Source organism: Amphibalanus amphitrite, unplaced genomic scaffold (assembly GCF_019059575.1).
Source record: "Amphibalanus amphitrite isolate SeventyFive unplaced genomic scaffold, NRLGWU_Aamphi_draft 001398F_arrow, whole genome shotgun sequence".
Taxonomy (NCBI): domain Eukaryota; kingdom Metazoa; phylum Arthropoda; class Thecostraca; order Balanomorpha; family Balanidae; genus Amphibalanus; species Amphibalanus amphitrite.
This window is the reverse complement of record NW_024882891.1, coordinates 91537-104872: the sequence shown is the minus strand read 5'-3', so window position 1 is coordinate 104872 and position 13336 is coordinate 91537. Positions and strand designations below refer to the sequence as shown.

The 13336-nt window shown below is 49.7% G+C and overlaps 1 protein-coding gene across 2 annotated transcripts in view; it reads right to left on the bottom strand.

Moving 5' to 3' along the window:
• Window positions 1-13336, bottom strand: part of LOC122372770 — a 37158-nt gene that overhangs the window by 12484 nt on the left and 11338 nt on the right. The window contains exons 1-3 of one of the 2 annotated variants that reach the window (XM_043350328.1): window positions 12179-13166; window positions 10642-10833; window positions 8864-8995 (exon numbers count right to left, since the gene is read on the bottom strand). In XM_043350328.1, coding sequence (XP_043206263.1) covers window positions 8864-8995; window positions 10642-10833; window positions 12179-12280 — 426 coding nt within the window. In that variant the 5' untranslated portion in view covers window positions 12281-13166. Of the gene's footprint in view, window positions 1-8863; window positions 8996-10641; window positions 10834-12178; window positions 13167-13336 lie in introns of those variants that run through there. The other variant, XM_043350327.1, reaches the window with a different exon arrangement.

Sequence of the window (13336 nt, the reverse complement as noted above, 5' to 3'; positions counted from 1 at the left end):
TTTTTCTACCGCCTGCTGGGAAGTCACTCCCCCCTCTCCCATCTAACTTGGCGGGTCCTAAGCAACGTAACCGTAACGAAACGCTCAAGGCGGAGTTGGGAATCTTGTCACAAACCATGACGAAAGCATTCCAGTCATTTTTATCAGGTAAAAGATCACCAGAGGTTGACACTTGACGTGGCGCGCTTTCAAACTTTTTGTGAGCTGGAGTAACTTACCTGACCTGACCTTCCACAATGATATAATGTTCACTTGATGTTGCTTGATGTTAATTCCATTCATTAATGTGATTTTGCGATGTTTCCAGGTGTGGACTGACTTGGGAATGATCATGGGGCTCCGGGCTCGAGGAGGACGTGAAGGAGCATGTCCTGCACAAAATCAGACATACCGCGAAGAAGTATGCCCAGACGATGATAAACGTGGAGCCGGCCGACAAAGACGGTGAGTTTTGAACGGGCACAAGCACACCTTTTCGGATGAGGTGTTCCGCTAGCAACACATCGTGCCGGGGGGGGGGGGGATACTCTTCTTCTATGTAACTGGGCTCGAGCCGATCATCGTAGACAATATATTCCTCGCCAGGGCTGGAATAATGTTTAGATCCGACTGATTTTTTTTTAGCGAATGTAAAGTTAGGCCAGAGGTATTTTCGATAAATACGAGGTCAGGCCAAAACATTAGCCAAGACCAAAGTAGGAAGGATTTCCCACGCATGCTTCTTCCTGCACGATGGAGAAATGACGTTTCACATATCCAAATGGCGTAATACATTAATAGCAGAGGGCAGGACAACTGTTTATTTTCTTGATGTTTTTTTTTTTTTGGCTTAAAGGAAGACTGCCACCTTTTTTACACAAAACGGTTTTCACTAGACCTAACCCACCTATGACCTACCCTGAAGTCTGTTTCCCGAAATTCGGCCTAGTTTTCAAGATATCCGCAATTGGACTTCAGATTAAAGCCATCATAAATGTGTGGAATATGGTAATGTAACATTGCCATGTTAGAATCCCATCTCCCACACTTTTTGTGATGGCATCAATGTGAAGTTCGAATGCGGATATCTCGAAAACTAGGACGAATTTCGGGAAACGGACTTCAGGGTAGGTCATAGGTGGGTCAGGTCTACTGAAAACCGTTTTAAACCGAACACCGTAAAAAGGTGGCACTTTAACGACGGGCGGGACAACATGTTGTACCTCACCTTTGGACAGCCAATCGTCGTTGGTTTTGCTATTAGTCAAAAAGTGTTGTTTAACTCTAGTGATATTGAAAAGTCATGGTTGTCTCCATTCAGGTTGTCTCCATTCATGGTTGTCTTCATTGTCTACAAATATACCACAGTTACATGCAGTTTGATACCTACACTGTAGGTACTTGTACTTGCACTCCATACTTAACCATGACAGCGGAACATCGGGTACTAATTACTTATTTCACTGAAATCATCAAAATCATCAAAAGAACACCATACCTCGTAGTCCGTGGTGGACTAAACGGCTTGAAGCGGCTGTAAAGTTAAAGTACAGCTTGTGGAAAGAGTACAGAAGGACTAAAGCTACAGAGGACTACAAGAGATACACAGTGCAGAGAAACAAGACAACTAGTCTTATTAGACTAGCAAGGTGTCAGCACGAAACCAAGATTGCTGAACATGCAAAACAAGACCCAAGTAGTATATCAAGGTACATAAGGACACAACAGAAATTGAAGCCAAAGGTTGGACCACTTACAACTGAAAACGGTACATTGACACAGAGTGACATGGAAGCAGCCGAAGTGTTAAACAAGTTCTTCCAAAGTGAATTTGTTGAAGAAGACGATTCTGAAGTTCCAGAATTCCCAGCTCGTGTACAGGACGAAAATATCCTGGAGCATATCGAACTAACACTACAAGAAGTGCACAGGGAATTAGAAGCCCTAGATATCAACAAGTCGGCAGGACCAGATGGCATACCCAACAGTGTAATGAAAATGTGTGCAGATCAAATGGCTGGACCACTGAAACGCCTCTTTCAGAAAACCTTGGACTTGGGCAAGCTACCAGTTGATTGGAAGGAAGCAAGGGTAACACCGCTATTCAAGAAAGGGTCAAAAAAAGCCCCAGGAAATTATAGACCCATCAGTTTAACAAGTCAACCATGTAAAGTTTTGGAGAGAATAGTTAGAAAACGCATTGTTGAACACCTGGATGACCATGACCTGATCTCAAAACACCAGCATGGCTTTACAAAGAGAAGATCATGCCAAACCAACTTGATTGAAGCAATGGAAGAATGGACCAAAACATTGGATGACGGACATGCTTTGGACATAGCATACTTGGATTTTCAGAAAGCGTTTGATACCGTACCGCATAGAAGGCTAAAGAAGAAATTGTATGGCTATGGAATACGAGGAAGACTGTTAGACTGGATTTGTGACTTTCTACACAACCGCCGACAACATGTGACTATAGGAAATAGTACTTCGAACTCAGTGGATATAAAAAGTGGCGTACCACAGGGTTCTGTTTTGGGTCCAACATTGTTTTTAGTTTATGTCAATGAGTTGCCAACAGAGATCAAAAGTAGCATAAAAATGTTCGCTGACGACGCCAAAGTGTATCGACCAATCCGACATGATGATGACCTAGCTGCACTGCAGGCCGACCTACAAGCTCTGTGTGCGTGGTCACTGAAATGGCTACTGAGGTTCAATGTTGCCAAGTGCAAGATAATGCATTGTGGTTTGTCAAACCAACATAACCGGTATTACATGACAGAGAATGGTTTGAATAGAGAACTTAAAGCAACTACCATGGAGCGTGATCTTGGCGTGATAACCACAAGCTCCCTCAAAGCAACTGAACACTGTTATCAAGCAGCCAATAAAGCTTCTTCAGCATTAAGATTACTGAAGATTGCTTTTGCTAGCCTCAACATGAACAACTTTAAGCCATTGTACACATCCTATGTGCGCCCTCATCTTGACTACTGCCTGAGTGCTGTCGGACCCCATTTAATTCAAGATCTTAAAGCCTTAGAGAAAGTCCAACGGCGTGCGTCGAAACTGGTTCGTGAAATCAAACATCTTCCATACCATCAACGACTGGAAAGGCTGGAACTACCTACCATTGAAGAGAGACTCAGCAGGGGTGACTTGATAGAAGCTTACAAGATCCTAACAGGTAAACTCGCTGTCGATCCAAACCAGTTTTTCGAGAGGAACTTTGATGACAGGACAAGGGGGCACCACCTAAAGCTCGCAAAAAGAAGATGCAGCAGTCAAGCACGGGCCAAATTCTTTGCAAACAGAGTGGTTACTGCCTGGAACAGTTTACCAGAGGAAGTTGTGGCTGCAACATCTACAAACCACTTCAAAAATCTGCTGGACCGAAATCGGGCTGCTGCACCCTGACCTGTCATCTTGTCCCAAACCAGTATGATGTGGGTCCTGAATAGACTGTGTCTAAACCTAACCCACTACATAAACCTAAACCTAAACCTAAACCTAAATATTTTAACGACGTATAATTATTTTGTAATTATGCACCACGTTTAGTTGAAAGAGTGTATCGTACTACGCAAACGTACTACGCATCGTACTACGATTTTGAGAGTGAAAAGAAATCAGGAAGAAGCGAAGAATCGTCTCCAGATACTGTAGATGGCATAGCCAGCTACTGTGCGAACGCGGTTCCTTGTTTCTCTCCTAGGTTTTCTTTACGTTTATTTGTACGATATGCATTGATGCCAACTGACTGCAATATTCTTTTTCACGGCAGACGACGAGCTGCTAGCTCTACTTGCCTATGGTTGTGGAACAACCATTGGCACCTTGGCGGATCCGAGAAACGGGGTTCGTCAGGCAGGTGAGGAACTATCGGTGGACGGTGTGGTGGTCTGCCAACTGCCGGCCACTAGGTTGGAGACCGTGGCCCTAATGACGGCCGCCCACGCTGTCTTCTACACAAAGTTCACGGGGCCCTGCAGGGCCCTGTTCGAGATTCTTTACCGGAGTGTGGGATTCGATGTAAACCTATCTGGCTTATCACAGAAGGTGTGGGAGGCTACCCAGGTAGTGTAGAACCAGCATCGGAGATGCCCACTTCGAATGACTGGCGACCTGTGGCTCACCTGTGGTTCAAGTGACTCGTGACTTGTGGCTCACCTGTGGCTCAAGTGATTCGCAACGTGTGGCTCACACTACTGGAGCCTCTGTATTATGACTATTTCAGCTGCGGCGGTCTCAGTACGCCAATGAGTCTCAGTACGTCTTTCATAGCCCAGATCACGCTCGTTTTATACGCCATCCGTGGCGGTGGTTCTGTGCGCAGATGTTATTCGTTAGCCTCAGTGTTAACCATACACGCTCGTTTTATCTGCCATCCGTGGCGGTGGTTCTGTGCGCAGATGTTATTCGTTAGCCTCAGTGTTAACCATACACGCTCGTTTTATCTGCCATCCGTGGCGGTGGTTCTGTGCGCAGATGTTATTCGTTAGCCTCAGTGTTATGTTAACCATAACGCCCTTGTGAGTTGTGACCTTGAACGTCCTTCCAGTGATTTCGCATTGCGGCCGGCAGAGACGAAGTTTTGCCTCCCAGTTGAGACGCCGCTTCTCAACTAGGAAGCAAAATTACGTCCCTGTCGGCCGCAATGCGCCATCACTGGAAGTGCGTCCAAACTAAGATGTACCTGCTGATGCTCAGGTACCATTCGTTAATCAATTGTTGGTGTTTCAATACATTGTTTAAATGCATTCCTTATTTTACACTTGGTCATAATATTATCACATCACCCCGCATTATCAGGGGTGGTACTTTTACACCGGGGCTTGATTTTACCGGGGAGTTACTCCGGGGTAAAATTATCGAAAAAAGGAGTGCTTTTTGGCATGGCAATATTATTCCCTGAATGGGAGTAATTTAAGTGTTAAGTTAATAAAATTATCATCTGGTGTAATTTTATCCAAAGATAGCATACTTTTATCCTCCGCCATAAAATTACTCCCTAACACGAATAATATAAGCGTTCGGATACTAAATATATTCTATATGCTAGTTTTATTCCCCAAAACTCCCCATTTTAGGCGCTTATGCCAGGTCATAAAATTATTCGATTGCAGGAGTGCTTTTTGGCATTCTAAAATTAGAAAATGCGGAGTAAGTTTTTTCAGTGTGGAATGGGCGAACTTCTTTCATCTCATTTCATTTCATTTAAAAGTTGTTGGTAGTAATTAGTCGAAACACTTATCTCAAAGACATGCCCAATGAAGCCTCACTTTAAATTTCCCTTCATCCTACAGGTATTATTTATATTAAAGATATGGAATAAAATGCATCTTTTTCTGCACTTCTTTCACGCTCCCGGATGCGTCAGACTCATGACGGAAATTTCGCGCAGCAGCCCGCCGGAATTCCTGTCGATCTGTACCGCGATACACGCGCCGGGTCCACGGGATGACGCCAGCGCTGAGGACGTGTCCCAAATCCACCACGTTGACACAAGCCAGTGGCGACGACGGACGGTGGACCACAGATAAGCACAGCGCGTGGTTCTCGAGCTGGCCGATAGCGACCGGCACACGCGGCCGCTACACGCACTGAGTTTGCTGACGGCTGCAGAGAGCACAGAAACTGCAGTCCCAGCGTGTACGGCCAGCTCTGGGGCGCAGCAGGAACGGGCGAGGGCTGCAGGCGACTTGTGATGTGCCGCGATGTGGCCTTTAGCTGACAGAATTGCCGTTTTAGGCAAATCACCATATAAACATATGTGCGGTTAAATACCACATCGACGCTACAATTTTGGCGATACATCTAAACAAACTACCGCTAAATGGCAAATCTATCACTTTCAGCTTTCAAAAGACAAAACGGCCGTTGCATTTCAGCCTTGAGCAACCGAGCAAAGGAGCCCCTATAAAAGAAGGCGGCAGGTCAGGTGTATTCGTGACGTCATCCCCTCCCCGCCCCGTCCCGTCAGCCATTACGCCGCCCCCACCGCCCGTACCGTCCGCCAATGCCTCTGCACAGGCTCGCGAACAATGTGGCCACCGTTCGGCAGAAGACCGATCGCCTCCGTGGCTGGCACCGCCAGATGACACCCGCCAATGGAGTCGCTAATGAAGGCCCGCACAAAGAACCTAGAAACGCCCGGCGACACCGCGAGGCTGCCCCGGAGCGGTGCGGGCCAACACAAGACGTGCCGGGTCAACGGGGTCACCCGGGCGGCGCCAGTCATGTTCAATAACGCGGGTGATCTTATTGACAGCGAGTTTGAGCGCCTGTGACGCTAATTTGACCAGACGAGACAAAGACAGCAGATGAGGCGTAGAACGACGGTGGTCGCCCCTAAGATGAGCCAATCAGACCGGTTTATAACCTGTTCACACCGCGGGATGAGGCTACTCACACCGGCCACACACGGTCGAACAGACGCCCGCCACCTGCCACCGTTTTGAGCGGTGCCTTCGGCGGGGTTCAGGTCACGGAGAGGTCACAGGGTGAGCACTGACAGTGACCGGTGAGGCTCCCAACGGTTCGCTGCAGCAACGGCCGACCAAAGGCCGCTCATTACCACCAAACAAATGACCGGACCGGCAGGACAGACAGCTGTGGTTGGGAGACTGGGTTTGGAAATGGCCGACAGGACAGACATGCTGACGGGCGGGGGTTGGCTGGTTGAAAATACAACCGATGCTCGCCATGATCCAGGAAGAAGTTGGTAGGTGACCAGCGGGTGCACAGAGCCGGTAATTTGTGCAGAGAACAGCAAGGGAAGACAGATGTCTGCATGATACCGTGCAAACGCTTGGAAACGTGCAAATGGACTGGAATCGAGATAAAGCCGAAGGAAAATTGGCCCCATCTCGGTCCATGGTGAGTCAGACGGCGAGACTGGTTCAGCCCACGCACTTTTCTCAGAGACGGAGGAAAATTGACATTGGCCAAACAGTCGCCGCTACCGAAACACGTTGGCTTGAAAGAGCAAAGTTCGAAACCCATGAAGATGGAGTTGGGTCCACAATCAACCTGACCGCCCCCACATTCCCTTGCTCAGACTCATGAATTGTATTGTACTGCAAACTTCTGTTGCCGACGTCCGGCGTCCCATTTTCTATCCAAATTCCAAATTCTCTGTAGAAAAGTTTGGCTACCAGCTTTGAATTTCATTACGAAGAAAATCAATTTCCGGTCCTGTCACCATGGTTAACATCTTGCCTGACTGACCAGGCCGCACACAAAAATAGCCCCAAACTTATTTAAAAGTTTAAAGAATTCAGCTGGTCTGTTGCTCTTCCACCCCAAACTTATTTAAAAGTTTAAAGAATTCAGCTGGTCTGATGCTCTTCCACCAACACCAACGCGCACATGCCCATGGCCCAATTCTCACCCACAATAAAACCAACAGTTCCTCACGCCAACCAGCACGCAACACTCGCCGGATGGGCCTCCCACTGCGCGCTTCGTCACACTCCTTTCCCTGACGCCTCATATCCACGGTGATTACACATTCTGTCGAGAGCCGGCTCGTTTTTACCGTCGAGGCACCCGACCACCTCTGGCGAAACAGTCGGCTTCAGCCTTGGAACTCGGCGCCAAAGCTCATGGACACTACGCATTCGGTCGGTTACTCGGGGGCCTGAGGCATCTTGAGGTAATGAGCTGGAACGTGGTTAATGGACTGATTGGTTATGCAGCGTCTGTCACCAATATAGGGGTAGAGGCCATAATGGTGTTTCAAAGAATAACTTCCAGAAATGGTCATTGTAATTTGTAGTTTCACATAACTGGTTTCTGATTGCCAAAAGGAATGATTTACTGAATCATTTGCTGATGATCCGGCCTTTACGTAATTGAAGTAACATGAATTGGCCGAAAATTAACTGAACATTTCAATATAAACGCACTGTGCAGTCGCTGTGAGGATCATATTCGTCTCGGGTTTCCAAAAGCGCTGTTCTCTGCCCAGCACGCTAGCTGTTCAGCCGGAAACAGAGCCCTTCCGGTCCAGTGGTGCACGACGGGGCCGTCTGGGACGCCGGCGTCCGCGCTGTCAGGAAGGTCGCAGCCCACGCCGCCCGCGGCGTCCGATCGGCACTGGCTCTGGGAACCGACAGTCGCCCCGGAAACTGACAAGTGACCACCGACTGACCGGCGACCGGCGACCAAAACTGACCAAGGACCGACCGGCGACCAGCAGTGGAAAGCTGAGTGGCGAGTCTGATCCAACGGGGAATTGGCAGAAAAGTCGGCGCCCATTTGCGTCCAAGAAAAGTAGGTACCGATGTCCATTCACGTCCAAAAATGGAGCCGGCACCCATGGACACCCCGGAATGAGACAATCGCTCAAAAACGCTCCGGAAGCAGCCGAGCACCCTAAGGACACCCCAGAGGATCTCCGCGGGTCTTGCTCCAAACGCGACCACACAAATCGATTGGATAAATTATCCACAAATTGTTAGAAATGATGATAAACGAAGCGGGCCCAGGTGCTCGGGAAGCTCTGATGGCCGTCTTTAGCCCGCTAATGTCGGCTGTTTAGCGGCGAGATCGACGTGAGCGAGAAACACGGACCACCGGGGATTCAGGTCTGATGGATCTGGTCATCAATCGAAACTCGAAGGGCAAAATAGTTAGGACGGGGTTCAACGCATCCGAAAACTAAAGTTTGACCCTATCGGTTTCCCAACAGCTAAGAATATCGATACCTACTCGGGTATTTAAAAGACCGACCATTGTCCGAAGAAATCCGTCCCCGGATAAGATGGGTTTGATGTACAAGAGTGGGACAGTGGGGGGTCGATATAAAACCAGGAACACACTCGTTCCTCTCCAAACGGTCACCCGTCCCCTGATGATGACGTCCGAGACTCACCTTATACCACTGGTTCAGCACGTCCTGGGTGGAGCGGATGAGCAGGCGACCCTCCTTCGGGTCGATGATGGCCACGGTGGAGGTGCCCCTCAGGCGGTCCCACTCGACACCGCACAGTGAGGCCAGTGGCAGCTGCCGGAGGTCAAAACAACAGTCAGTGGGACAGTTTGGGGCTGTGCGGAGAAGTGAGACAAGTTAGGATGATTTCCAATAAGTAAAGATAGCGTAAAGAAATAACCCTAAGCTTTGCGCACTATCTTCAAAAATATAAAACTTGGCAAATGACAACAGATGGCACAAAGGGATATGCTGAGAAGGCAGTTCTAATGGGAGTTGACTTCTGGTCCACGTTACTCCGAAAGTTTACCAGCACGGTAGTCCAGGTGCAACCAAATCTTTTACGATCCTCGAGCCGGCAGGTGCCTCAGGATCGTGACAGGAAACGGACACCTGCCGTCGGCGAGCGACCGCCGACCTCGGGTCACAGAGGTCACAGGAAACGGCCGGGTGATTACAGCCTGAGGCCACGGAGCGCTCTGAACGGGAGGGATCGCGGCTGGAATGGGCCCTATCGGTCACATCCCCGCCTCGTTGGACGCCTCAGAGAGCAGAGGGTACGATATCAGTCGGGTTTCTCTCACTTTACCGCCCTGGCGTGTGAAAGCTGCCTGTTGTGTAATTCGAGAGGAAGCGAGCTATGGCCGCGGGGTACAAGCAAGCTGTTTGAGGATAGCGCCTCGTAGACATAGATACGATATGAACCGCTAAAATGTCGGGAGGAAGGAAGAACAGCCGTCTGCCACGTTTTCGAAGTGATTACTCAATACTCATGCACATATGCTTTTCTTATCCTCACGGTCTTTGCATACCAAAACCAATAGACATGGCACTGAATGCATATCCTATCTCCTATAATATCGATCTAACATTTAACAAACATATTGTTTGCCCAAAAATACCGGTGAAACAGGGCATAAGCAGCCATTCCCGGTAATACGCAGCATTATAAATGCATCTACACCACCTGCACCTAATCTTGAGCCGACTTCATTATACGGCACGAGCCGAGCCATACATGACACATACAGCATGCAGAGCCCGCATAGGTTTAATTACGCCTGACATCTTGGTGCCGTCCGGCTGGCTGCATTGTTCGGTACCGGGACACTCAGCGCGATCGGCCAGGTATGTGTCTGTGTGACCTTGTGCGATTGGACTGCGCCAGATGGGACGGTCAGGCCGAGAAACCGGCTCGAAACGACACAAAAAGGTGGCAATTACACATGTTGATAGCCGGATGAGCGGAGAGTCATGATCGCAAGGCGTTGAGCTGTTCGGAGAATAACAGCCGGGAACGGGATATAACGCGAGACAAACATCGCAGACGAAAGTGACAGCTAAATACATCAATAGAAAAAGGCAGATGCAAGGAATTCAGTAACTGAATGTGTTCCCTTCCCAATCTCTACGGCCGTGACGAAAACAGAATATGTTGACAGTGACTCAGCGCCTTCCATGCGCTGGTCCTGCCGTTGCCCGGAGTTGCGGCGGTTCCCATATTTTGCAAGCGTTTTTCGGCTCTGCAGGCGCCGTCCCACGGTCGTCTGTAATGGTGCGGCACGACACGGCTCTCGTCCAGCACGCGACACAGGCGCCAACACCCCTGGCCGGGGGTGATAGCCGGGCACACGACCGCCGAATATGTGCAGCCCCTAAAACGTCTGCCGACTCTAATGTCGCCGTCCTCATGGCATCCGACACATATTGTACCGACTTACCTTGAACAGAAAGCCGCCCATATCCGAATATTGGCTCTTGGCCTTCTTGAAGCAGGAGAGATAGTCCTTGGTCAGGATAAAGTAGCGCTCTTTCCAGTTCCAGCGGCTGAGCAGGGTGTCCTTGCAGTACCAGATGACGCCCTTCTTCAGGGTGCAGGCGTCCTCCGACTTCTCCTGAACGTTCGGCGACATCTGAGAAAAAGAGAAGGCAAGGTTATCGTGGAGCAGCACACAACAACCAAGCAAACATCTTATTTTTGCTGCTAACAAACGACCTGCCCCAGCATATACCATTTGGAAAGCTAGTTATGTATGCTGACGACTCGCAGTTCCTAGATTCAGATTATTCTTCGAACATTCGACACGTTTGCCCGACGCGGCTTTTTCTACCGTGCAGCTAGCACTTGGAATAGCCACATGTGACTCAGTTTCATGTGATACATTGGTAGCGTACGGAGTCGACATTTTATGATGTAATAGGTATGATCTATTTTAACTGTTTTATTGTAGCATTGTGGTGTACTTTTGCATATTATGTAACTGACGTGGGTACCAGAAAATCCATCTTATGGAGGATCCGAATAAACTATCTGTATCTGTATCTGTATCTGTAAACAGACAGAGTGCATCAACTTAGAATTGCACCAACTATATTTCAACAACATAATGCTACGTAGCTACACGTCATAATTTGATCGAGCTGTTTATTTTTTCTCCTTTTACTTTTATTTCATTTTCAATATAGGTATCCGACAGTTAACCTTTTCGTGCAATCCTGCAATTGTAACCACTTTCTCCCCTATTCTAATTTGGCGCTCGTGATAGTCGCCGTTGCGTGACACGGCCGCAGTGGCGCGTGCCGTTGCACGAGCAGGCGACAAACAGCTGCCGCCACAGGGCGTCATCACGGTCCGCTGCCTGCGTGCTCGGTCATAAATTCCCTGTCCCTGCCCGCCCCTCTCGGCCCCCTTCTGTGTCACGTGGCGCGTGTCTACAGAACATGGAGGCAGGCAGCCACTCGTGTCCCTCCAAGTGCCAACCCTATACACCACCCCTCCACTTCCAGCCAGGTATGTACTGCTCGTGCCATGTGCCACACACCAGGTGACACACGAAAACTGCTCCCTGAACATGTATCGCGGAATGTCCAGGTGTGGGGACTGGCGACGCGCTGACACGACGGCCGGAACACGGCGGGGTTAGTCGTAGCCGGCGACTCATGGGGCTGTCTCCAGTACAGAGAACGAGGACCATGTCGCGTATCGACCCTGCCACCCAAGTATCGACCCGGGTTCCCAGCGGCGCGGCTGTCGCTGTGGCCAGAAACTGCCATATCGACCGTCCGACCGAGTCGAGCCGAAAACCGTCGCTGCAGACTGCAGAACTTCGTTCGAGCAGCGGAAATAATAAATAATGCCAGCAGACAGCAATAAGTGCAAAGTTGGAATGGCTGCTGGGAGGTCCACAGCAATGTTGCTAAAACTCCACGGATGTCATGCATGGTGTAAGCATGTTGCTGCAGCCCATCTTCACTTACCATCAGGATGCGGATGACGGTAAAGTGATGCAAATCCGGCATCAATTGGGCTTGGTGGCTATAAATGTCCATTCGGAAGAGAGCTAGGACTTCATTGCCCATTGCCGGTCTTCAGTAAGTCAGACTTAAAGATGTAGTAAATGCCGGTTAAATGATGCCAGTAACATTTTTACCCTAATGTGCACCTAAACGGGTACCGATGGCATCCCCACATTTTTCCTGCAACACTTCACATACCACCACCGCAATGTCGAGGTGTTCGCAGGAAATGCTGCAGAGCTTGTTGTTCAGCACGTCTCGTCGTCGTGAGATCGCCGCAAACAGGTTCCACTCATCCAACAAGCATCCAACACGGTTATAACAAGAGATCTGTCTATTACCTCGACAGGCAGCTGATCAGAAATGTTCACTTTTGCTGTAATCTCCTAGGAACAAGCACTTATCACGACGCACATTTGGGACTTAACACCGGTAGTTCATCTTGTGCGCAGCACGGAGGGGCTATCACCGAACACCTCAGTCGTTGTGTCACCTCGCTGGTTGGCAGGAGAGAGTCAGAACCGCTGGTGAGGACAGGCAGCGACGACGTATCTGAGTGGGCTGATCTGCAGAAATCTGACCCGGTTCCGACTGTAGCGACAGGGCCCGGGTATGCCGACATCCGCGACCGACCCGACGGCGGGCCAACACCGCCCGTCGCAGTCGACGAACCACCAGCGCCAGTCTCAACACCTGAAGTAGCGTCATCGAACGCAGAGCCAGAACTCCGGCGACGCCACGAGCAATGCCAATCGCCGGCAATTGCAACGGAGGTTAAGCCCCTGCGTCTGGTCGAGATGATAATGTCCAGCACCAACGAATCACTTCTCACGTCGTCGAGCTTGTCATCGGCAATGGGACGTCACAGCAGAACCACCTCACCATGACGACTGCCGGCGACTCCTCACAGCCCAGAACTCTCACGCTGGCCATCTCTCTGACGTCTGACAAGGACAGACACCAGCTGACCTGGCCGTGACATTCTCAAACATCCGCCACGACCCCAGGAGCCTGGTCAGCATGTCGGTGCGGCGACAGACGGCTCAGCCTCCCGGGGTCAGGTCAGGAGGAACGTTCCCACCGGCGGGCCGTACGGTACACCTCGTCTGTTCTCCGAAC